We start from the raw sequence: 25,034 nt of genomic DNA, 5'->3' as shown, positions 1-25,034 counted from the left end.
ATGGGGGTTTGGGGGGGTCAGTACATAATGAAACTTGTTTTTTTTAATAAAAAGAACTATCTCAGTCTTAACCCAATATTATTATTTATACACTTTCTTCTAAGAAAGTTTGCGAAAGTTGCTTTGTGGCCTCTCATAGGTGCTTTGGGGTCAGCCATCAACGTTCAGCCTCAATTGTCACAGCACTGACCAGTGGCCCAGTGTTTTGTGTTGCTAAATTTATATTCCTTAATGATTGTTATTCATGTTGTTTTCTGCTCACGTTATATTTGTGGTTCCAGCTTTTAGTTTCAGCCACTGTGTCTTCCATGTGTTCCAAGTTTCGTGTCCAGTCAGTCGCGTCTCAGTGTCAAGTCTGTGTCTCTGTGCACGCTTCACGTTTTACTTTGACAGTCTTATGTCCTATGTTAGTGTGTTCAGTTTTGCTTTGCCTTTGTCTTGGTATGTCTGATTAGTCCCTGCTGTGTTTCCACCTTTCCGTTTGTTGTCACGTTCTCTACGTTACCTGTGTGTCATGTGTAGTTCCATTTTCTTCAGTCATGTCAAGTCTTGTCCAGTGACTAATGACCAGTCAGGAGTTTCCTAGTTCTAGTTTGAGTTTGTTTTGTTTCATTAGTATTCATGTATCTTGTTTTTAGTTTGCATTTTCAAGCAATAATGCTGCCGCCTTTAGTTAAGCTTTCTGTCTCCGAAACTGGCGTTTGGGTCCTGACCTAGCCTGCCACATAGCTCACCATGACATCAATAGCATTTTGATCTTTATAAAGTTTTATTACTGAGAGAAGTTTTTAACAAAAGATAAAAAATAAAGGAACTAAATCCACTGATTGATCCTTTACAAGTGAATACTTCATGACAATAGTTTTTGTAAGGGGGGGGGGGGGGGGGGGGGGGTTAAAGACATGAAAAACGTGTGCGGTTTGGAAGGTAAATCCAGTGTGTCACACAATCTGGGTCAGATAAGATTCAAGAAGCATACAAAGTCCCAGCATGATGTCACAAGCTACACTGCAGACAGACATATGTTGACATTGTTTCCACATGCAGCAAAAAAAAAAATGCAATAGTAACAGGAAATGCATGTCTCATCCGACTGTCAACTTATTTGGTTACCAACCGAGTGTAGACAGCCAGATGACATCTGCTCCACATACACAAGCTAGTATTACCAGATGGCAATTTAATTTTGGAACATTTTTTTTAAACCAAGAGCAAGAACTCAATCCAATCAAGACCAAGAAAAGACAGTCGGCCAGTCGCGACAGTAATTCAAACGTCATAATGTTTGCTGGAGTACTGAAATCTGGTTTCTGTGTATGCAGATGCCTTCCACATGCACAAAACATGATGAGAACCATCTGACAGAAGGGGAAACAGTTCTTTGTTTATTCTTGTTAGCCAACACAAAAAAGATCAACCAGCAAAAACAGCATCTTACAAGAACTGGGCGAAAGGTGTGTGAAGCACAGTATAGCAACATACATATGAAGCCCACAGTGTGTGTACCTATTATCTTTCTGTGACATCCACAGTTGTGGGCTGTACGATGACTACACCATGAGGATAATTGAATTTTACTGTGAGTGCTCTGTAAGGTCAGCCAAATGGATTTCTTCACAAGGTAGCAAATAAAACAAAAACAAAATAATTGCCTTTACAATAAGAGAGCACTCCCCAATGAGTTCAGTTTTATGTTTGAACTTTTACTGCTGTGTGGGATTAAGTTTGAGTAATGAATTCTGGGTAATAAAGTCACAGTTTCACTTGGGCTTGCAGTGGTGCACGGCTAACCAGCTTGGATTGTCTCTGTTAGCATTTTTGACAATTACCAGGGTACTAACAGCAGATGGTGAAACGTCTAAGTTTAACAATAACAATGAATAACTACTCACCTTCTCTCCTGTTGACCTTAGCAAAGACCGGCCCATGACTACTGGACAGCTGGGAGGAGCTTCTGAAGGATGATGGTAGAAGACTGGACATCAGTGGGTTGTCACAAACATCTGTTATCCAGCCACAGCAGAAAAGACAGAGATCAGTGTTTACACTCACGGTCTGTTTCACTGGACATTCATAAGGACTTTCTGTGAGGAGTTTGCATGTTCTCCCTTTGCCTATGTTAGTGTTGTCTAGGTGCTCTGGTTTCCTCTTGCAGTCCAAAGACATTTAGGCTAAATGTTCATCCTGAATCCACCGTGGGTTTGGAAGTGGGAAAGATTCTGCACTTAAAGTCTGTATGTATCTCACTTTCCCAGGAACTGGCTTTGGTAAGGTGTCACATCCCCTCAACAAAATGATCAGATCTATCATAACTGTCAAGGGGGGAGGGGGGACCCCATCCACTCTTCCAAAACAGTTAGCCTAAAGGAAAGTACAGATTAAGAGTTTAGAGCTGTGTAAGTGAGGCACATAATGTAGGATGCTTTGTATGGTCAGTAAGACTAGAAAAAGTGATCTATACTAGCCCATTTCAATCAGTCTCATAGGCTAATATCTCAGTGTGTTTTGCTCATATGATAGTGTCATTCCACCTGAAAGGTTAAACTTGGATTGCCCGATACCCAAAATATATGTAATCCTAGGTTGGGGGATAGATATGGGGCCTTAAAATGCTCTTTCAGGCAATAAGACAGCTTGGTTTCATGGAGAGACGTTTACATGCCTCATACACTCTAATGTTTATGGAAATCAAGGACAAGCAATACATCAACGTTCAAATTTTATATGAATTAGTGACTTATGTACCTGCAGTTGAGTCATTGATACAATGCAAAAACTATATCATAAAGTGAAGTTCTTATTATGATGTTATGAATGGCTTTGATGATCAGAGGATCTACACTATGACAAGAGTTTGTCCACGGGCCTTTATTAGAAAATGTAAATTCTGCAGTAGTAATATAAAGTGTATATAAAATACTGACAAATGTTTGAGTATATTCATTCAGTCTTTAATATAATCAGTGTTATGCTTATTAAAGAAACACTGGACAAATTTTACCAGACCATTAATACAGGGTTTAAAGTAATAAAGGGGGAAAAATCTGATTGTGATACATTGATCACAATTACACAATGTGTACACAATTACTACAACTTGCAGCAGTGAAGTGTGCATATGAACTATACAATTTCATTGGTTTTCTGCTTTAATACTGACGCTGCTAGGATGAATCTTAAATATTGAATCAATGAACACAGAAAATAAATCATTTCTCTGTTACCGAACAAGGTCAAATGCTGGCGTACTGAACCTTAGTGATGTAAATTTATTAAAAAAATTCAGCACTAATGCCAACAGGTATTCAGTAGAAATACTAGATATAACCATATCAGAAAAAAGTCTTGTTATTGCAACATATTTAACACATACTTTTATTTGTAATTGATCGTATACATTTACGACGAACAGCATCATAAATGCTGTTTCTCATCATCAGTTATAAGCGGTATCCATGACATTTTGTCTGATGTACGTACACTACAAGTGCGTCTAGCGAGTTCTAGCAACAAATCAGCCACAAAATGCTTGGGCTTCTAAACTGATAACCTTTAAGACCCAAAGGATTCACTGCCAAAGGCAAGATGCCAAAAGAAACCAGAGATCCTCTTTCCATGATTCAGTGGTCCAGGACAAATTTTAAAATATGTCAGAAATATAAACAATACCAGTGAAGTGATTTTAATGTTGTGGCTCCCTGTGTTTAAATTGCTGTAGCGTATATCTGCCAATGCTACTTCACAGCTGTTGTTTTTTTGAAGTGCAAGAACACATTAGTGAACAGGATTACCCTTCGGTGGAGGACCCAGACTCGATATTTCTGTCTGTCAGAATATGTCATGCTGAAGAACCCTTTAGTCAAGAACTGAGGGCTGCTGTTCTCCTCATGACTGAAGTACTTATAAGACAGAGGCTGTGACTAATATGTCATTTATTCACAGGGAAGCCGTTTCCCCAGAACACCTGACTATTAGATCATTACAAATGTTCACTCATTTCTATGACTATTGTGTAATCTAACATTTTTTAATGGATTTCCACCACCAAGAAGAGTCGGCCTAAATTATTCACAATCCCTTCAGAGATGCCTGGTCCTGTCTCCCAACCATGACAACAAGGCTTCCTCTGAGATTACTTTGTCAACATTATTGTACTTCATTTCAAGCACAGAGGGATTTTCATTACCTGAGACTATAAACCAGAGACTGTTGACAGTTTTGAATAGCCTGTCATATCCAGCTAAGCCTTTTCCATCTAAAACCGCTCTTCCCTGCAAGTACTTGAGAGTTTGTGCATTTCTATTCAAGCTCAGGTGAATTTATTGTCGGAAATCTATTCTTTACTTTGGGTAGCCCTGTGCAAGAAATTGGATAATCACAACTGTCATTTCTTTCAGTAGTCCATGTTTTAAAACAACAGCAATACTTAAAAAAAATACTACACCACCAAACAGTTGCACAAAGTAATAAAGTAATATTAGTCAACTACGGAAAACAGGAAAACATCCAGGCATTTTCTTTGAAGCCGTGATGCACTGATGCAGATCCCATATGGACAGCAGTGACTTGTAAGCCCTTCATAACATAGGAAACAGTAAACATGTTTCTCACCTACAGAAAAATGAAGATTCAAGAACAGATAATTAAGCTGTGCAGTATAAAATGACAGTGGGAATGACAAGGTGTTCAGGAAATGTATAATCTCACTATAAGATTATAAGCTGTGCAGTATAAAATGCCAGGATGTTTTCCTTAGTTTACTAATATTACATAACCTTGTTCATCTGTCCTCCTTAACAAGTGAGCCAAATCTCAACAAACCTTTGCACAACATTGTCACACCTAAAGCAAATATTAACATCTATGTTTTAAAAAAAGATTTATTATAAATCCCAACTTGTTTGATTTTCATATTTATACCCCCCTGCAAGTAAGCCACATTCTCCAACTGCCTTTTTCTCCCACATATCCGTAAATAACTTAACAGATACCAGAATTTGTGTCTGCAATACTGAATAAAGAATGTGAAAAAGCTGTTGTTTCCCACCTTATGGATGTGGATTTTGCTAGTTATGCTAAAGAGCTTTTTCTAACTTCTCATTTTGAACAGCAATTACGTAGTGTAGCTAAGTTACATGTAGCTAGCTAGCTTTAGCTTGTTAACAGACTAAAGTTTTAGCCTAGGTATAGCTAGCAAAATAATCAATGAATATCTTAGTCAGTCAGGTTAGCAAAGCAGACTAATTTAATGACCCATTATATTACAAACTTATTTCTTATGCAGGTCGTTATTTTAACAAAATAAAGTAATATAAAGGTACAAAGAAAGGCATGCAACTACTGTCATGGCTATGTTTAATTCCTTGCTGGAGGGGAGAGGGAGGGGAAACAGGGATACAAAGGAGGGCGGGAACAACTAATCTATAGTGCCTTTTTCACTGTGCAATATTTTTGTGTTAATATCCAACAGTGCAATAGACTCACAATAGTTGAAATGTGCAATTCCCTTGTATATTCTTATTTCTATTTATTCTATTTATCCCTATTGTATACTCTGTATTTATATATGTATCTTTATTTATATATGTGTATATGTGTATATATGGTATATTTCTGCTCACATTCTGCAACTTCTGTCGGTGCTGTGCTACTGAAAGCTGAATTTCCCAGAGAAACCCACCCGAGGGATAAATAAAGTTTCATCTAATCTAATCTAATCTAATCTAAGCTAATCTAGCAAATGGATAAAACTGTGCTGTTCATGTGGCAGCATGAACTCTTGGACAACAAACGTCAATAATCCCATCATAAACAGTAGAGACTGGTAGTTTGGAAGAATAGATGTGCAGTAAATCACAAGTCTGTCAGTCAGAAGACTGCAGTTTGTGTCCTGTTTGGAATCTTAGCATTTTGAGTTTGTTTTCACTTGCTAAATAATCTACAGTTTTTACTCCCTAGAGTTAAACTATGCTGCACAACATTAACCCTGCTGCTTAAAATGATGCTTACTCAGTGCATTTAAATGCAGCACCCAGGGGTCCTCTGCAAGCATCCATATGTGACGAGTTGGCAGTGAGACTTGGCCTAATAACCTCGTGTCATCATCCACTGTGGCAAAAGGCACACATGTGACACTCCAGAGGCTTCAAGGAAACAGTACAGTTGTCTCGTGTGTGCCTGCTTCAGCAGATACTTGCTCGAGCCAACCTACAGTGGGTGAGCATGGACTCAAGCCTGAGCGACTGGATTCTGATTCTATTTCATTAAATGTGCACAGTCATCATCAATAACTGGGGATTTCAGCTGTTTTTTAAGCAGTGAATCTTTGCAGATTTTCATTTCAGTTCATTTATGGAAACAACATATAACCCATGCAACCTAACACATTTCATATCATTCTGATGCTGCTTCACCTGCGTCTAGCTTAGTCTAAAGCAGACAGAGATACTAAACAAGATATAGATGATGACCGAAAGGGCATGAGTGCTGTAAAACATCATCAGATTTCTGAATAAGCAAGTCTGATTTTCTTCAGAGTTGCTGTGACATTTGAAAGGTGGCTGTGAGGGGGGGAAAAGTACTGATTAACACAGGCAAACATGATATAACATGATATAGCAATCATATATAAGATGCTTTGAAATCCCAGCCACTAACTAACTTTATTAGACTAAAAAACAGCTTCAAGTTTTGCTTAGAACTTTTACTGAGGACTAAACTGACAGAAGGACTAACTGGATTTGATTGTGGAATAATAATGCAAACACTGATAGAGCCTGTACTACCGGAAACCTAATATAACACTATTACAAGTAAACTAAAGCTATGCTTGAAATAAGTCTATTATTTTGAGTCCCTGAATTCTGAGCGTTAATTATTTAAGTGTATGTTTTTGTCACTTAGTAAATTTCCACAAAGAAGTGGAATAAGGCTGTTTCAAGAACACTGTTTCTCTCAGCAAACCCACAAATCAAACACATAACACCTACAGACCCTGCTCCTTTGCCATGAAGCTCCCAGTGCATAGTTTATGTGCTAATGTTAATACCAGAGAGCTGAGTGTTGGCAACTTTTACTCACTGTGTGTCTCAACAATTGGCATCTTTATATGCAGTACTTTTGCCAGATTTACTAATCTAAGTATGAGCGCAACCCCTGAATAGCGCTAATAGGTGTGATTAATTGCACCACTTTCTAAACACAAGCACAATCAGTCCATTTCAATATGAAGTGCAAAAACTAAGACGTGCTTTTTTCTGCACTAAATATTGGTGCAATTAGTAGTAGACTGAGTGTCAAAAACATTAGCAAATCATTTTGCACACTTTAATTAAATATTCTTTTTCTTCTATTTTGTGCCGGATTACCTTGTGAATAATAAGGAAGTCTGGCATTTATAGACTATATCAGAGATAACACAGTGGTTGGAGTGGATGGTAAGTATGTAAAACATACAACTATAATATCAGAGACCAGTGTTTGCATCCAGAGTACAGCTCCCTATCTAGTTAGTTTTAGGCATCCAAAGCACTTCAGTTCAAGATATTGAATACTGAGTGGTATCTAACATTTTAATAAATGACAGATAAGAAAGATCAAGTTAAATACTTTCTGTCGTGGTCCTGGGTCTGACCCAGAGCTTTTGAGTTCTTGAACATGTTCACTATTTGTTTGTTTTATTTTTTGTATCTTTGTATTTTCCTTAGTATTTAGCTCTAGTGCTTAGTTGCTGTTGTTATGTGTATTGGAATTCATTATGCTTCTAGGTTTAATGTCTTTATATTGATTAGTGTCTCTTATTTCTTCGTTGCAGGTTTTGATTATTTAATATTTGCTTGTATTGTGACATGGACACAGAAAAAGCATCACATTTACAATCACATTCTTTCCTCACAGCCTGTTTAGAATCACCAGTTAACCTAACATGGATGTTCTTGAGACAGTGTGAAGGCCAGAGTACCTGGAGAAAGGCCACACAGATATGGGGAGAAGATGCAAACTCCACACAGAGAGGCCCAAAAGCTTGTTTGCCAACCAACCTACTACCGAGCCCACTCATTTTTGTACATCATACTTAGTTGTAATTTTATGTATTCAGTTCATTTGGAAATTTAATTCAGTGGACTTTAGTTGGTTCAGTTAAATATGTGTCTCTGCACAGTTAATCACTACATGCGATATGAGAGGTCAGCATGTCGCCATTCCTAAAGATGGCCCCAAATAATCCACAAAATCATGAACTTGCCCAGACAAACCAAAGCATACCTCTTTAAGTCCTCTCTGTGTTCTTTGGCACAGTCGAGGTAACTGCTAAGCTAAACTCCAGCTACTAAACTGATACCAGAACAACTTATGCTGTCATTGAACGGAACTGAGCTACAATTGATCTTTTCCTAAACCCTTTTGGAGCAAGCTCACTTCTCCTGTTGTGTCTTCCTATCTCTCTTTTCCCTGCAGAAGTTGTGAAATAAGACTATTCTGTTGAGTCATCCATAATCATTACTATTTCGTGGCCATGAAAGTCAAAGGAAAAGTTTGCGTGGTAATGCAGTTTGGCTGAGAACGATATGAATCCTGTGTCTTCTTTGGCTGCAGACCACAGCCTGACAGTCTGACAGCTCAAGTGAGATGCTGTGCTGCAGGGCTGACTGCTAACAATGAGAGAAACGTTAGTTCCTCCATACCAGCCCTTCATCTGTCTATTAGCAACACACCAGGCCAGTAATTCTGCTGACTCATGATCGAAGCCCTCCAAAGTTACAAAATCACATTAAGCTATAAAACACTCATAAATTCACCTTCCCATGCAACATAATTAACCGCTCTTTTTTGACACGGCATGAAAACATCACTGCTGTTTGGCATTGCTGTGTTAACTGCATTGATGTGAGGATTCATGGGAGGCAGACCCAATCAGTAAATTATATCATCAAAAGGAACTGTGCTGCAACAAGGCCACAATTAAAACATGTATCTGTAAGCTTTAACCCTTACCACATTACAGCACATGCTGAAACTAGTAATTTAAAAAAAATTAATGAACACATTGGTAGTAAGCAGGAAAACTTAAGACCATTCACTATGAAATATGTCAGTCTTATGTAGATTGGAAGAATTGCTGCTGGTTACATCACACTTACTAATGGACCCAGAAGGAGATATGTGGATTATGTGATGCAAATATCATTAATGGATCATTTTTGCATTTCAAAATAGGGACAAATACACTGAATGGCATACTTGTCTTTATAGACATTCTCCCTGAGAGAATATTAAGTGATATTAAAAACAAACAAACAGACTTACAAATTATTATCTGCTTCCTCCTTTCCTTTTTGCCTCCAGCATTCATCCTCAGCATTGGGTAAGAAGTTAGTCCTAAAGATTTTTGCAAAGCATTGTTTTTTCTTTCTTTTTTTCCTTTTAAAGGTACATTATCTAAACCTGAAGTTTCACAAATTCTGTCAGACAATTTGGATGTATTACAACAACTCATACAGATCTAAAAACAACTATTGTTTGTAACATTTTAATGACAGTAACCATTGCCTTTATAAACTACAGTGGCAATGATTCACCACTCCCTCTGAAGTTATCAATGGACAAGAGTTACAGTCCCTATGGCCACTAGAAGGCTTTGTCACTTGAATGAACATCATTACTGGGCATCTGCTAGAATGACTGTTGTTCCTCTGCCAAGATGAGGAGCCAAGATGGAGCCTCAAAACAAGTTTGTCTGCTGTGGTGTTTGTTCATTTCTCTATCGGCAAGATTTTGCAAAACCCAGAGCTGAATTTCACAAAAAAATGGTGGAACTTGGACAAAGAAAAAAACAAAAGAAATTTAAAGTGGACCTGAAGAGCTTTCTAAAAAAACATATGGTCATGGCCTTAGAAGATGATTACACTGTGCACAACAGTGTTCCCCAACCACTATGCCGCGAGAAATGATCAGGTGTGCCGTGGAAGATAATCTGGTTCAATCTGATTAGTACTCTGAGCCAGCAGTCCCCAACCTTTTTTGCGCCACGGACTGGTTTATGCCCGACAATATTTTTCATGGACTGGCCTTTAAGGTGTCGCGGATAAATACAACAAAATAAAACTAGTACCGGTACCGAAAAAAAGAAGATTTATTCATAACACGCGTGAAAAGACCCAGGAAAACAGTTAACGATAAAAACGATAACAAAAGAATGCTGAAAACCGATAAAAACCCTGAAAACCATAAATTTCATACCTGAGCCTCAACTCTCGCGGCCCGGTACCAAACGACTCACGGACCGGTGTGTTGGGGACCGCTGCTCTAAGCGATCAGCGTAGCGTGCAGAACAATTACATTCTCTTCCAGTAGAGGGCAGTACAACTACCTGCTCTAATTAAATAGGTTGCCAACTGCCAGTAAAACAGAAGAAGATGAACAAGAACTTATATAATAGTCGTGCTGTGAGTGAGACAATGCAGCATGTAATAGCAATAGATAAATATTTGAAAAGAAAAAGTAATCAATTTAATTCTAGATGAAGGCCCTAGCATGAGTAGTAGACAGAAGAAAGCAAAAATGGTATACTGGGGACAAACGGAGCCAATTCCGCTATACCTGGTGCACGGGGAAAATTATTATGTTTTTTTGTGATGTTTTGTTTGGTGGTGTGCCGTGTGATTTTTCTAATGTGAAATATGTGCCGTGGATTCAAAAGGTTGGGAAGCACTGCTGTACAAGACTTATTATTTTGTTGAGAGCACAGTCCCTTCGATTGGGTTGGAACTTCTCCATTGACATTAACTGCAAATATAGAGACATTTACTGATGGTATACTTCATATTTGATTTGATTATATTTTTTACTCCCAAAACTCCACTCAAGGAGAATATGCAAACTCCACAACTGGTGTGGTCAAACCTTCTTGGTGCAAGGCAGCACTGCTAAACACTGTCCACACTAGGAGCCTAAGAGCTACTTGACATGTTCCTCTGTTTTCTCAGTTCTTGCAGGACATTTACCCTCCAGAGACAGTACATATCTTGACCACAGAAAAGTTTTTTTTCACTGAAAAAGTTCATCTACTTCAACCAGTCATTTTTACTGATCAGTGTCAAATTACACACAATCCAGCAATAGGGAGCCACAAGCCAGCGTATTCATAGTGTCAGTCCCAAGCCTGGATAAATGGGGAGGGTTGCATCAGAAGGGCATTCATCATAAAATCTTTACCAAGTCAAACATGCAGATAATAAAGAATGTCTGTGCAGGATCGTTAAGGGCCCCGGTTAACAACGACCGCCTCTGGTGCTGTTGGCCAACAGGGTGTCAGCGGAAAATCTCCTACTGTTGGACAAAAATAAAAGAGATGAGAAGGAAAAGTGTGTTAGGAGGTAGTAAGAAAGAAGGAAAGGCAGGCTTGCTGATGTGAGAGTAGGGACTTTAAATGCACGGTTTATTACTAGTAAGGTGACAGAGGTGTCTGTTATAATGGAGAAAGGTATATACAGGGTGGGCCGTTTATATGGATACACCGTAATAACATGGGAATGGTTGGTGATATTAAAGTCCTGTTTGTGGCACATTAGTATATGTGAGGGGGCAAATTCCTCAAGATAGGTGGTGACCATGGTGGCCATTTAGAAGTCGGCCATCTTGGATGCAACTTTTGGTTTTTCAATAGGAAGAGGGCCATGTGACACATCAAACTTATTGGTAATGTCTCAAGAAAAATAATGGTGTGCTTGGTTTCAATGTAACTTTATTCTTCCATGCTGTCAGGGACCAAGCAGTAAAGCATAAAGGACACAGGTGGTTTTAATTCAAAAAACGGGTTTTATTGACCCAAAAATATGAAAATATATTTAACAAAGCCAAAACTTAAACAGGCCGACCAATAAAAGAGGTCAACTCAATAGACTAAACTCAAGATAATAATTAACAGAACCTCAAACAAACATATGACAAACTGACCTCCTGAAATGACACACAGGGGAACTTAAATACTGGTTTAGCTAAACCAAATGACACACACGGGGGAAAACAAGATGGCTGCCATATAACCAACTAATACAAAACATTTAAACAAACATGAAACACTCCCCAGGCAATGAAGCATGTGGTGCAATCCAATTAGGCTGTCAGTAGTACTTCAGGTCTCCCAGCCCTTTGCCACACCTTTTGCCAGACAGGAGGAGACACCAACCCCCAGGTAACTCAAACAAAGAAAGATATATTAATATAACATAAAACAGAACTTTGACCTTGCAAGGTTAATATGTGTGCACGCCATATAAACATTGGAAGGTGTGATGGAAAAATGAATACATTTAATAAAGAAACGATATTGAACAATAAATAGAATATTTTAAAGTAGTGACTGTAAATTAAACTAAAGTGAATCAACGGGTGGTGAGGTGTGGAGCTTACCATGTGTGGCATGCCATCACACATGCGTTATTTACAAGTTTCTCTTTGTTTACAGCCATTGACATGTTGAAGAGGTTAACACGTGAGGAGCGGATCGAAATTGTGTTGATATCTGGTGAACGCAGTAACCGGGTCATTGCAGCAGATTTCAATGCAAGACACCCTACGAGACCACCCATCTCCCATGCTACAGTTAGCAAACTGCTTGCTAAGTTTCGTGAAACTGGTTCAGTGTTGGATTTGCCAAAATGTGGACGCAAGAAAACTGTCACTAATGAAGAAACATCAGTGGCTGTCCCAGCTTCATTCAGCAAGAGCCCACAGCGTAGCACTCGCCACATGTCAGTGGAGAGTGGCATTAGTCGAACATCCCTTCGGTCCCTTAGCTACTCACAAATGGCACCGTTACAAACTCCAGCTACTGCAGCATCTCAACGAGGATGACCCAGAATTTGCAGAATGGGCAAAACAAAAATTGGAACAGGACCCTCAGTTCATGCAGAAGATTTTGTTCAGTGATGAGGCAAACTTTTATGTGAATGGTGAAGTTAACAAACAAAACCACCGCTATTGGTCTGACACTAACCCACAGTGGATGGATCCCTCCAAGACTGTTGGAACAACAAAAGTGATGGTTTGGTGTGGTATATGGGGTACATCGATAGTGGGTCCATTCTTCATCAATGGAAACCTCAAGGCCACTGGATATTTAAAAATTGCTACATGATGATGTGTTTCCCTCTTTATGCACTGAAGCTGGCACGTTCCCTGAGTTTTTCCAGCAAGATGGTGCACCACCACATTATGGGTGCCAGGTCCGAGCATTCCTAGATGAACAGTTTCCTGGAAAGTGGATTGGTCGTCGTGGGCCAGTTGAATGGCCCCCAAGGTCTCCCAATCTGACCCCCTTAGACTTTTATCTTTGGGGTCATCTGAAGGCAATCGTCTATGGTGTGAAGATACGAGATGTGCGGCACCTGAAACTACGGATACTGGATGGCTGTGCTGGCATTTCTCCTGCGGTGTTGCTATCAGTGTGTGAAGAGTGGGAGAAGAGGGTTGTATTGACAATCCAACACAATGGGCAGCACATTGAACACATTTTATAAGTGGTCAGAAACTTGTAAATAACTCATGAAAGAATAAAGTTACGTTGAAACCAAGCACACCATTGTTTTTCTTATGACATTACCAATAAGTTTGATGTGTCACATGGCCCTCTTCCTATTGAAAAAACAAAAGTTGCATCCAAGATGGCCGACTTCTAAATGGCCACCATGGTCACCACCCATCTTGAGGAGTTTGCCCCCTCACATATACTAATGTGCCACAAACAGGACTTTAATATCACCAACCATTCCCATGTTATTACGGTGTATCCATATAAATGGCCCACCCTGTATATTGTGTGTGCAGGAGATCAGATGGGAGGGAACCAAAGCCAGGAGCATCAGTGGTGCATCTTACCATGGTATAGAAAGGAACTGAAATAGAATAGATCATGAATAGATCAACAGAAAAGATCATGAGCTTGAAGCTGGGAATCAAAGTGCTGATATTGAATGTTGTTAGTATGCATGCCCCACAGGTTGGACGTTCAGAAAAATTAGAGGAATTGGAGAAGATTTAAATGGACATGTAGGTGAAGGGAACAGGCGTAGATGAGGATGTGTTGGGTAGGTATGGTGTTAAAGAAAGATGTGCAAAAGGGCTGATGGTATTATAGCAGGTATCACAACAGACTTGTAAACCTTCTCTTTCACTCTATCCTTCTGTCACGAATCACCCGTAGCACTTTAGCACTTCCACCCACTCCTGCACTCTCTTCTCCACCTATCCAATAAAGCCTTGATTGATTGATTGATTGATTGATTGATTGATTGATTGATTGATTGATTGATTGATTGATTGATTGACAAGAGAGGTGGAGAAGAGAGTGCAGGAGTGGGTGGAAGTGCTAAAGTGCTACGGGTGATTCGTGACAGAAGGATAGAGTGAAAGAGAAGGTTTACAAGTCTGTTGTGATACCTGCTATAATGTATGGCTTCAGGACAGTGGCACTAAAGAATAACAGGAGGCAGAGCTGGAGATGTTGAGATTTTCATTGGACGGACAAGATTAGAAAAGAGTACATCAGTGGGACAGCTGAGATTGAGTGGTTTGGAGACACAGTTAGAGAGGCAAGGTTAGGTGTATATGCGTTGAAAGATGAATAGAAAGGATGTTGGATGGGTAGCTGCCCGACATGAGGAAAAAATGTGGAAATAAATTCACGAATGTCATGGAGTCTAGTGTAGTGACAGGTTGGTATGAAAGAGGAGGCTGCTAAGGATATAGCAAAATGGAGGTAGATGGGCTGCTGTGGTGACCCCAAATATGAGGAGCCTAAAGAAGAAGAAAAAAAAAAAGGTGTTAAATCACATATAAAATGTGAACTTCCAGAAGCGAGGGGTGAATTCTTTTATATTCAGGCACAATAATTTGTGTGACAGGCAATCATTTCTAAATAACGTTTTATTGTAATGTTTCACACTAAAATGTTGTATCGACATGCCTTTGACTTATATTTTATTGTATATATTGATCTGTGAGAAGCAGATTTTCCTTGGATGACATCCTGCAACTGAAAAACCTTTCTGTTTCTCAAGGCCTGTCTGATAAATAATAGCCCACAATGACAATATTGCTTCTCATACAAAGTGACATTGAGGGTTCCTTTCACAATCTTTTTTTCTCTTTGTGGTTTTCACCTTCCATCAGCCTTCCATCAGTTTTAACAAAACTTAACAGAACAGAACATGCTAATAAAAACACACATTACTGTAACTATGAGTAAACACTACTACAAAGCAAAGCAAACACACTCAACAAAAAAGGCACTACTGAGAACAACAAAGGAATCATTTCAGTTGATGACTCAGTCCAGTTCAATTCAATTCAGTTTCTAATCATTCTAATCTAAATCTAAATAATTCTAAATAATTCTAATTACAACAACAGGCACCTTGAGGTGCTTTCTATTGTAAAGGAAGACCCCACAATAATACAGAGAAAACCCCAACAATTAGATGATGTCCCTGTGACCAAGCACTTGGCAACAGTGGGAAGGAAAAACTGCCTTTTAACAGGAAGAAAACTTCCAGGAGGGAGCAGCAGCCATCTACCGCAGCCGGTTGGGGTATTCAGCATATTTTAAGAGGTTCTTACATATTCATTAAACTGAAAACAGAGAAGGTCACCGACTATGATTAGGTTCAATGTGACGATGATTTCCTATTTAACTGGTTGAGAGAGGAACAAAGGAGAATGCGATACATGCGATACTGCACACAGGGTAACATGATTAACAGTCAAATTTTTGTTTTTTGTTTTTCACCAAAAAATTCAGTTTGTTTTTCTCAAGGCAGTTCAAAGTGGATTTATACAATAATACAAGCAGTTAAGTAGGTTACTATTCACCTACCACCCTGCTACTCCACCCCCAGCCTTTGTTACAGTAATACCATACAGAGAGAGATTGTGATGCAGGACTGAACAGGACTTCATTGCTGGGACTTGTGTTGTTGTGCACCACAGAGCAGCAGCTGTGTGAAGGTGAGATGAGGAGAGACAAATGAATCCGAATACACACACACACATACACACACAAAGAAAACCCACTGATGGATGAAATGAGAGAAGGACCTGGGAGTGTCACTGAATGGATTAAAGACGAAGGGCGCAGGCAACGAATGTCCATGCAGGGCAGTGAACCAAACTCCTCCACTTTCTTGTTGATTTCTTGTGCCTTCCACCACCATATGCTGATCTCCTCAGCTTCTCCTCCATTACGTTAACAGAAATACAGCGTATTCTTCTAAGGATCAGCTCGTATGACCCTTCCTTTAATAATAAATGACTTTGTAGCCATATCATGTATTTAATTTGAATGGAAGAACACATTATTCTCCACATGAGATTGTCAAAAGCAGTTGGAAAACCTTAAAACTGTGCAGGGCAGTAGGGAAGATCTTGGGCTCAAAGCAAGCACATAAACATTAATTCCACTAAAATATTGATGCAACTCTTGCATTACTCACTGCAATAATCGATATTGTTAAGATGGCAATGGCTTAGATGATTATGTCAAAGGTGTTGCGTATGCTGACAAAACCCACAGGGAGTTATGTAAAGCTGTTTCCTTCAGCTCTAAGGAATATTTTAGCACCTTTTAAGTCACTGTTTTGGTTTCTTAGCTTGTCACTAACAAGTGTTTCAGCCAAACAAAGCAGAAAAACCCTGCAGTTCACTTCATTAGGCATTAAATGGTTAAAACTGCTTCCTCAGGATGGCAAAGCTGAGGTACGAGCCAGAGAAATTTTGTTTACGTTTTGAAAGTGGCCAAATACATGTTCATGCTCTCTCTGGGAAGTTCCAGGTCAACAAATCTGTTAATCACGAATTGTTTTTTGACAATTAGCCACCGTTTAAATCCTAACATGTTTACCTTTGATTTATATTACCCGAGAACAGCAGAGCACATCCCAATATTTTTGCACAGTTTCTGTGCCTCTTGAGCTACCTGATAACTGAAGGAACCTAATCATACTTCAGTGTCAGTGTTAATGGGTGGCTCAGCTGGTGAGGTGACACAGGGAAAGTCTTTATGTCATTAAAACTACTCGCATTACATGAAGTTCATGTGTAGAACAGACAAGAACACAATAACAGTAACTTTCATAGTTTTTTGTATGTAAGTGAGGGATGTAGCAGAGTGGTGGATCTGACTGACAAATCAAGGTACACGGCGTGCTAATATAGTAGCGACTTGTCAACAGCAAGGCAAGAATACTTTGGGGCCTTTCTTGTCACTAACAAAACACCTGATGAGTTTATGGGCTTGGTTGCAACCAACTTGATCTTTATTATGGTCCTTCTGAGCTGATAGACAAGCAATATTAAGGCTGTTCTCCCAGAGTCTTCTATGAAGAAGCAGTCAGAAAATTGTTATCATGGATTATCCTGACCACCCTGCACAACACTTAGTGGGTGGGCAGCAGAGAAGCATCTGTAACAGACTGATTAACTCCACTCCAAGGACAGATACAGGGAATCTTTATAGCACACGCTGTGACTTTCTATGATACAATAAAACACAGAGAATTATCTACCAGATATATAATATCAATAATATATTGTACAATAACATATTGTGTAATATATTATTGATATTATTTCTATGTATTACTATTTGTATTGCTATTTTTTACTTAGTTTATTTTGTTTTTAATATAACAAATTATCATTAGTGTCATTATTATTAGTATAATATGCTGGACAGAGTGCAGCTTTAAGGTGCTTTTGCAGTGGCTTCAGTTTTCAGACTTTGATGGTAAAGCCATCTTTTATATACAGTCTATGAGGGTTGCACTGCCCCCAGGTGGCTAAAATGTAATGTAGGCTTGAAATCTTTGTTTAGCAACAAAGCAGAAAACATAAGTTTTTGGTAGGTTTATTTCCAGCAACCATGGTTGAAACTTCCTGGTCAGTGCTGCAATATAAAAGAAGGACTGTAAGGAAAAAAAAACTGGAGTAAAAAAAAAAGGATGTTTAATTAATTATTTATTATTGTTTAATTTCAAAAATATGTTTGATCAAAAGGTTCAGACTACACTCATTTGAAACAGCAGTTAAGAATCTCATCACATCTTCCATTTAGCAGCTTTTTCTGCAGATTTTCTTGTAGAGAGTGATGGTAATCACCGTGTGGTTTTGCTAATAGCTGATGACTACAGTTTCTGCTTTCCTGCTGCTCCAGAGAGTGACAGTGAGTAGTGACCTCAGCAGAATGTGGCCAATTCTTGAACCGATAACAAGTCATCTGATATAATGACAGGCCCATTTGATGAATGGGTCTGTTTTTAGGCAGGCAGACGTCCGCTGGGGAGCTGGCCTTGGGCAAATACAAAATCCCAGAGGTTACAAAGGCAGATGGATGGACTGCAGTTCTCTGTCACTTTTATGGCTTAACTACTTGTCCCTGGATTAATAAATCTAGATTCATGACTGACAGCTCCAGGCTCACACCACCAGGTACTGCCACCTTTGTGCAACCTTGGTTTAATCAGAACCTCTTCATGACTCCACATCTGCTAAATACATGACATAAAAATAAGGGCAATTTATACTTAACTACTTTGCTCTTTTGCCACATACTGGCTCTCTAAACCTCATGAAGCATAAAGGACAGGGATGGTTTGCAGAGACACATTCGCATCAAATTGATTTTATTCCGTGGTTTTAGATCACTCTGTGCAAACCACCAGCTCATTGAAAAGTAATAAATTCTGATGAGACAGGGCTGTTCCCATATGAAGCGGGGAGCCAGCCACAAATTTAAATCAACTTCTCCCCCAGCACATTTTTTTATTCTCTGTCTGGCTGTGACTGGTGGAGATGAATTTCCAGCACTCTTAGAAAATAACAACACCTTAAAGTCATTGTCGTCCCAGCCTCGGCTATTTAAATAATCAAACATCTACCCTCAGCCATCTGAGAGATGAAACGCATCCTGTGCTACCTTGGTGCCCCTGTCGGTGCAATAATCAAAAAGAAGATAAAGAAAATTTGTGGTTTCTTTCAAGTTTGAGAAAAATGCAAAAAGAAATGTGTCTACCTGTATTGTGAAATGAAACAAAGCAAACAGTGAGGGTGTGTGTGGGAGGAAGGAGATCCAGATTGTTTCTCACAGATGATAATGGTGGTGCTGCTGATGATGCTAATGATCTAAGGGGTGAAGAGTCTTCGCTGGGGAAAAAATAATAGCCTTGGTCATTTACTCAAATGTTTAAAATGACATATTTATCCAGCAGGTGACCTCTGTTTTGTTACTAGCAGCAGCAGCAGTTGCATAATGTTCTTAAATGGTCATTAAACCCCCAATTAGAAATGTACGTTTAATGGTAAGAGAGCCTTAAAAATAAATTCTCCTCTTCATGAATTGATTAGCAGAGGATGAGCGCTGGGCGAGAAAGTAAAACTTTTAATTTCCACTGTGGCTGTTGACAGTCACGACACAAAACACTTTTCTTGGCCTACTTTCCAACTTAGGTATGAAAAATCATTGGATTTGTCTGCATTATTCTCACCTTAAAGTGACTCTGTATTGTACTGTAATTTCGCTTTAGGTATCACCATCTTTCGGGTTAGGCTTGTGATCGTGAGTGAGTGGATGAAAAATTTATTTCAGTCAGGACTACAGCAGTCAAAAGATTTTTATTTTCATCTTCAGCAATTTACATTTGTTCACATTTGCTCTTTCTGGGACCTCTCTGTCCTTCTCTGTGCATACACGCAAAGCGAGCTCAAAGAGAACAGAGCAGCCATCAGATAATGACGCTGATGAGGTCAGAAGCACCGTGGAATGAAGCAGCTGTGGTGGAGGTGGGTTGCAAAGCAGCTTGCAGATGTGCAGCAGCTGTATGCAGGCTAAAGCAGCATAAATACCATGCCTGATATGACTTATGCTAATTGGATTTAAAGATGAATAGCAGCTCAGCCACCGGCTTATGTGTGCTGGCACTGAGATCACCTGTTCTGCCTAAATTGATGCTACACACAAATAGCAAAGAGGATTTCAATCAAACTCATTGTTTGGTCATTAAATGGCATCTAAAACCCTCTACCTCAGCACCTTCCGTGTCATCACAGATACCTTGACTTTAAGTACACACAGCCTGAAACATCTTGTTGTGTCCAAGGCTGAAGTCTTTGTTTGAGCTGGGAGTTAGTTAGGGTAAGGACTGGGTCGCCAAAGAAAGAATTAGTTTGTGTAACATGTTGTCTGTCCACATTGGGAAATAAACTGACTCATAGCTGTTCTGGAAAGTGACGAGTTCAGCAGTTCACTTCCTCACCATCACACAGCTGTTCATTTAGTTTGTCATGTGGGTATGTTATATTGTCATTTTGGAAACGTTAGAGAAATTGGCTCAGTGTGTGCGTGCTTGTGTGACAAAGTGGGTATATTGACAGATAGAGACTATTACAGAATGGACAGAAGCATCCCATCCTCCTTGTAGGAAACATGATGAATGAGATGGCAGTTCTTTACTGAGCTGACACCTGCTCATTGCTTAGGAAGCATAATATGGACAGACGACAGATTGTTAGACGGATGATAAAGGCTCCCACTAATACACATTACTCTGTAGATCAACTATTTGAAGCAAAGTGAAATTGCTGGCTTTGCGATTGTTAGGCTTCATGAACCTGAACAAAGTGGGTCTGCACCAACACTGTCTTTTCATCCAAATTTAGGTCATTTTCAGGCAGTAATATAAATACGTCCACTATCTATCCAAACAATCAATGCAGCTGAGAAAGTGCTATGCCTGTGGATGCCCATCTTTACAGTCGTCCTCCTGATTGTTTTTTGTTTTTGTTTTTTTTGGCCAGTTGTGTGCACAAAACCATCTGATCCTTTTGTTTTGTTTTTTAATCTGAGATGTCACATACAAGATTGCCCTTATTTACAGTATCATGGAAGTAGACTACAGTAATTACAGTGGGAAGCAGGGGGCCATGACATCTTACTGAACCACTTCAACTGTGGAGGTCCTGAAACCATTCACTAAATTCCTCCCATCAAAAACTAACAGCTCATATGCACTCATGGACTGAACAGCAGCAGTGAACAGGAGATGTAGCACACTTGTTGCAGACAAATATTCTATATCTGTTATACAGACATGTTCAGTGGTTTCTTTTAAAGAAATCTCTTCACACCATGAAATCACTTTTTAAGGATCTTTTTCTGAACCTTAAAGAAGCTCCAGGATCCTACACAGCTTCCCTGCCTCTCCAGGACGAGCCCACAGTCTCTCCCACTCTCCTTCTCATGAGAAAACATCAAATGCTGAAAAATGATAAAATAAGAAGGCAACTGGAATTCACTATCTCTTAAAACTTGACAGCCGTAAATCCCCAGAGGATATGCGCTCCCTTTCAACAACAAGCCCTTGTGGTGGTCGGATTAGATCCAGTCAACTGTTTAATTCACTAAATTTACTGCGCTGAGCTTCTCCTTGCCAAACCCGGAAAAACAGGTCAGATCAGTTAAAGCTTTCGCAGGGCAGACACGAAATATTTCTTCATTTTAAAATCATTTGTACCTTAATGACTCGAAAAAATAATCAAGAAATTAAATCCAAATAAACAAACTGTAATGTGTTTTATGAGTTATTATAGTTATTTATAATAGCCTTTTCAGGGTTTTTTGTGAATTAACAATCTGCAGAATATATGAGAACAAAGACGAAGAAGACTTTTTCTTTCTTTTTTGCCAGCTGGCAGGTTAATTAGCGGGCGTGTTTACAACCGTCCAAACATATTATTCTCATTCATTACAGCTGAGTGAGTCCAGGTGGAATAGTAAACCACAGGGATGACTTTCAAGAAAACACCCCACTCTACATCTCTCCTAAACAGTGCCAGAGGCGCGCGGAGCCGCTCACCTGCACCTGTCCCACAAGAGCCGAGCAGCAACGAGGCGATCAGCGCGATAATCCCAGCAAGTCTTTTATTCCCTCGAGGCATGTTGAAGGGACGGGATACTGTGGGGTATAATCCCGCCTGTCTGAGGGTAGCAGTCCGTCCGTCCTCCACCTCCTCCCCTTCTTCTGCTCTCCTGTTCGCTTCTCCCCTCTGCTCTCCTCCAGCTGCGCTCCGGTGCGCTGCGCCGCACCGAGTAGCCTCGCTGTCACAGTGTACAGAGGCAGGCCGGTGCCCAGCGGAGGGAGGAAGAGGATGCTCACACGCCGCTTGTACTCCGCCAAGTGATGGAGGCAAAAGAATGGAGCCGTGAGGAGGAAGGGCTCCTTTTTTTTTTTCCCTTTCTTTCTTTTTACGATACTGTCGCAGGTCCGAGTCCAACGCACTGCCTCCCTCACTGAGATGAAAGAATCTTAAGAGTTCCTTCTGGGAGCCCCAGGACTGGTTTAGTGCCACCACCACGGCGCAGTGAGCGCACTTGATGTTTAACTCTTTAGGAAGCTTTCCCCGTAAAAGCAACAACTGTCACGTTTATTTGAACAGAAGCAGGAAAGGAAAGGATAATTCATAAGGAGACTATGAGGCAGTTTTGAGCTCACTCTGAGACACCCGAACAAAACTGCTATTTTTTAAATTTGCAGTTTTGATCACTTTGTGGTCAATTTTAGTGTGTTTGTAACGATTTTTTTTAAAAATCGTCTAACTCTTTCTTCTTTTAAAAACAAAATGTATTCAAATGTCTTTGCTTTACGCTGGACATCAAATATACCCCACTTTATAAAAAAAAAAAATCATTATTAGCATGATTCTATATCAGGCTGCATACATGTGAACATCACAAAATTACGCCCAAAGCTACTGATCCAAAACTCAGATTTAAGGTGAACTCGTTCTTCTACACAGCAAATCCAGCATGTCCAAATTAACACTGTCGGATTTGATTTCAACACTATTAAAGTGTCTATATGGGTCCACACCAGAGAGTGTTAATTTAACTCTTTTTGGAGAGTTGGTACGTTAACTCTGATTTAGTGTTAAACACCAAATCTGTCTGGAGTTGATAATTTAACACTTGGTGTTAAGAGTTTATATATTAACTCTCAAAGAGTATTTTAGTTTAACTACGTAAGAGTTATCTTCTAATTCATTCTAAAAAGCGGGAATTTTACTGTTCTGAACTTCTAGAAATTTCTTTTGGAAATAAACATTTACTAAAAAGATGCAATGGTTTTTGAAAAACATTTATTCTGAACTGTGCACCACAATTTCAAAACATCTTCTGAAAGATGTAACAGTATACATGTTCTCACTTTCATTAGAATTTTGTTTATCAAAAGGTCTGACATGGTAAATGCAAATAACAGCATTCTCATCACTTATTTCTTCAATACAATATGCATGTCCTTCATTCATCCCTTTGTGGAACTTCAACGCACTTCTGCTCTCCCCCATATTCCATCTTCACAAGCATATCCTGTGCGGAGATTGAATAAAAATTAGTTGACACTAATTAATGGCACAAATAATCCAGTAAACAATTGCAGCACAGTAAAAAAAAAAAAGGAATCCTCTTTGAGCCATTACTTGTGTAAAGTATTTTCCCAAAAGACAAAGACACAGGCAACAGGTAATACTGAACTAAATGTAAAACCTCAACCTTTTTCATTTTTACCTAAACCGTGTGGCACAAAACTCTGGAGGGATCTAAATGCTAACGTAGAACCCAGTCAGGACGTCAGCTACTGCTGTTTGCTCGTTTTGTTTTGTTTTTTTTATGGGCGATCGTTTTCAGGCTTCAAGTAGCACCATTATACCAACATTTCAAATTCTACACATTGTTTTAGGTGTATTTGACCAAAAGGTTGACTGAAAATTCACATGCAAGCTTTCTTCAAGGCTGTGGTATTTGCCCGCAAACAATACCTTTCAGCTAGCTAAAACAGAATATTATGCTATCAGCGAGCAACATGGCTAATGCCTTTCACACAGCTTTGTCTCAACTCCAAAGAGCCACAGAAGTAAAAGCTAATAACAATTGAAACAATATTTGAAAAAATGACTTACCAAGCATGGCAAACAACTCAAATATGTAGAGCAAAATGTTCTGAAACGGCTTCACTTCAGCTTCGATTGGAGCCGTGCTGGGGGCGGAGTCTGTGAATTTACTCTGTTGGTGTCATAGCCCCTGTAGGAGTTCAGAGTTAAGAGGTCAAGAGTTAATGTTTCCATTGTAACACCTCCAGATTTGACAGAGAAACACTCATTTTTAACACTCGATTTTAACTACTATCATTTTACACCTCAGAGTTACATTAAAAGAATGTGACTCTGCTTAGTGTAAAATTAACTCTTGCAAGAAGACTATTAACACCAAAACATTTAACACTTTTGAATTTGCTGTGAACAGCCTTCTAGTGTCGAATCCTGCATGTCTATCATTCTGCATCATGGAGGTCTAACAGCCAACTAAAGTTACAATGAGCAAAGCACTTTTTTTTTTTAAACTTAAGGTTCTTCAAAATTGTCCCTGCATCAAAGCTTAAGCAGCAGTTTTATTAATAGGGTCACTTCAATAGCTTTTCTGTAATGTTACACATCACTGCATCATTTTTGTCTCGTTTTTTGATGTTCCTTTTATGCAAATCAGTTTATACAACGAGGTTTTGTATAATTAAAAGCAACAAAGAGGGGCCCTGGGCCTTCACAGCCATATCTGAATAATGCACTTTGTGCACAGATAGTCAGTACATCACTACATTTTTGTTTTTTTGTTTTGTTTTTTCACAACAATCTGGGGAGTTTACAGTAGGTCACTCAGGCACTCCGACTCAGTCTACTACAGCAACAAATAAAATCTCCACAGAGAAAATACAAGCATCTCGAATATTCGTGGAAATTTAATACACAAGTATTTCAAGTGTTTTTGTGTGTATCGAGTCCAGTAACCAAGAAATACTTTGAGAATGTTACAAGCACGCAAACATTCATCTTTTAGAAATGATTGAAATTTGTTTTTATAAGCCCAAAACTGCACTAAAAATAGAATGAATATGTTCCTTCTCTCAATAAGAGGTCAATGTTACAAGTACACA

General features: G+C 39.2%; 1 protein-coding gene across 4 annotated transcripts in view; it reads right to left on the bottom strand.

The window, feature by feature from the left end:
- The window catches only part of LOC113008869 (contactin-associated protein-like 4), a 113,857-nt gene extending 89,576 nt beyond the window's left edge, over positions 1–24,281 (bottom strand). Inside the window, exons 1-3 of one of the 4 annotated variants that reach the window (XM_080291438.1) lie at positions 24,007–24,281; positions 21,906–23,416; positions 1,893–2,003 (exon numbers count right to left, since the gene is read on the bottom strand). In XM_080291438.1, coding sequence (XP_080147564.1) covers positions 1,893–2,003; positions 21,906–21,987 — 193 coding nt within the window. In that variant the 5' untranslated portion in view covers positions 21,988–23,416; positions 24,007–24,281. Of the gene's footprint in view, positions 1–1,892; positions 2,004–10,239; positions 10,354–21,905; positions 23,782–24,006 lie in introns of those variants that run through there. The other 3 variants (XM_080291440.1, XM_026146730.2, XM_080291439.1) reach the window with 3 other exon arrangements.
- Between the last annotated feature and the right edge of the window lie 753 nt (positions 24,282–25,034).

Source organism: Astatotilapia calliptera, chromosome 17, assembly GCF_964374335.1.
Source record: "Astatotilapia calliptera chromosome 17, fAstCal68.1, whole genome shotgun sequence".
Lineage (NCBI taxonomy): Eukaryota > Metazoa > Chordata > Actinopteri > Cichliformes > Cichlidae > Astatotilapia > Astatotilapia calliptera.
This window is presented reverse-complemented; position numbering and strand designations above follow the sequence as displayed.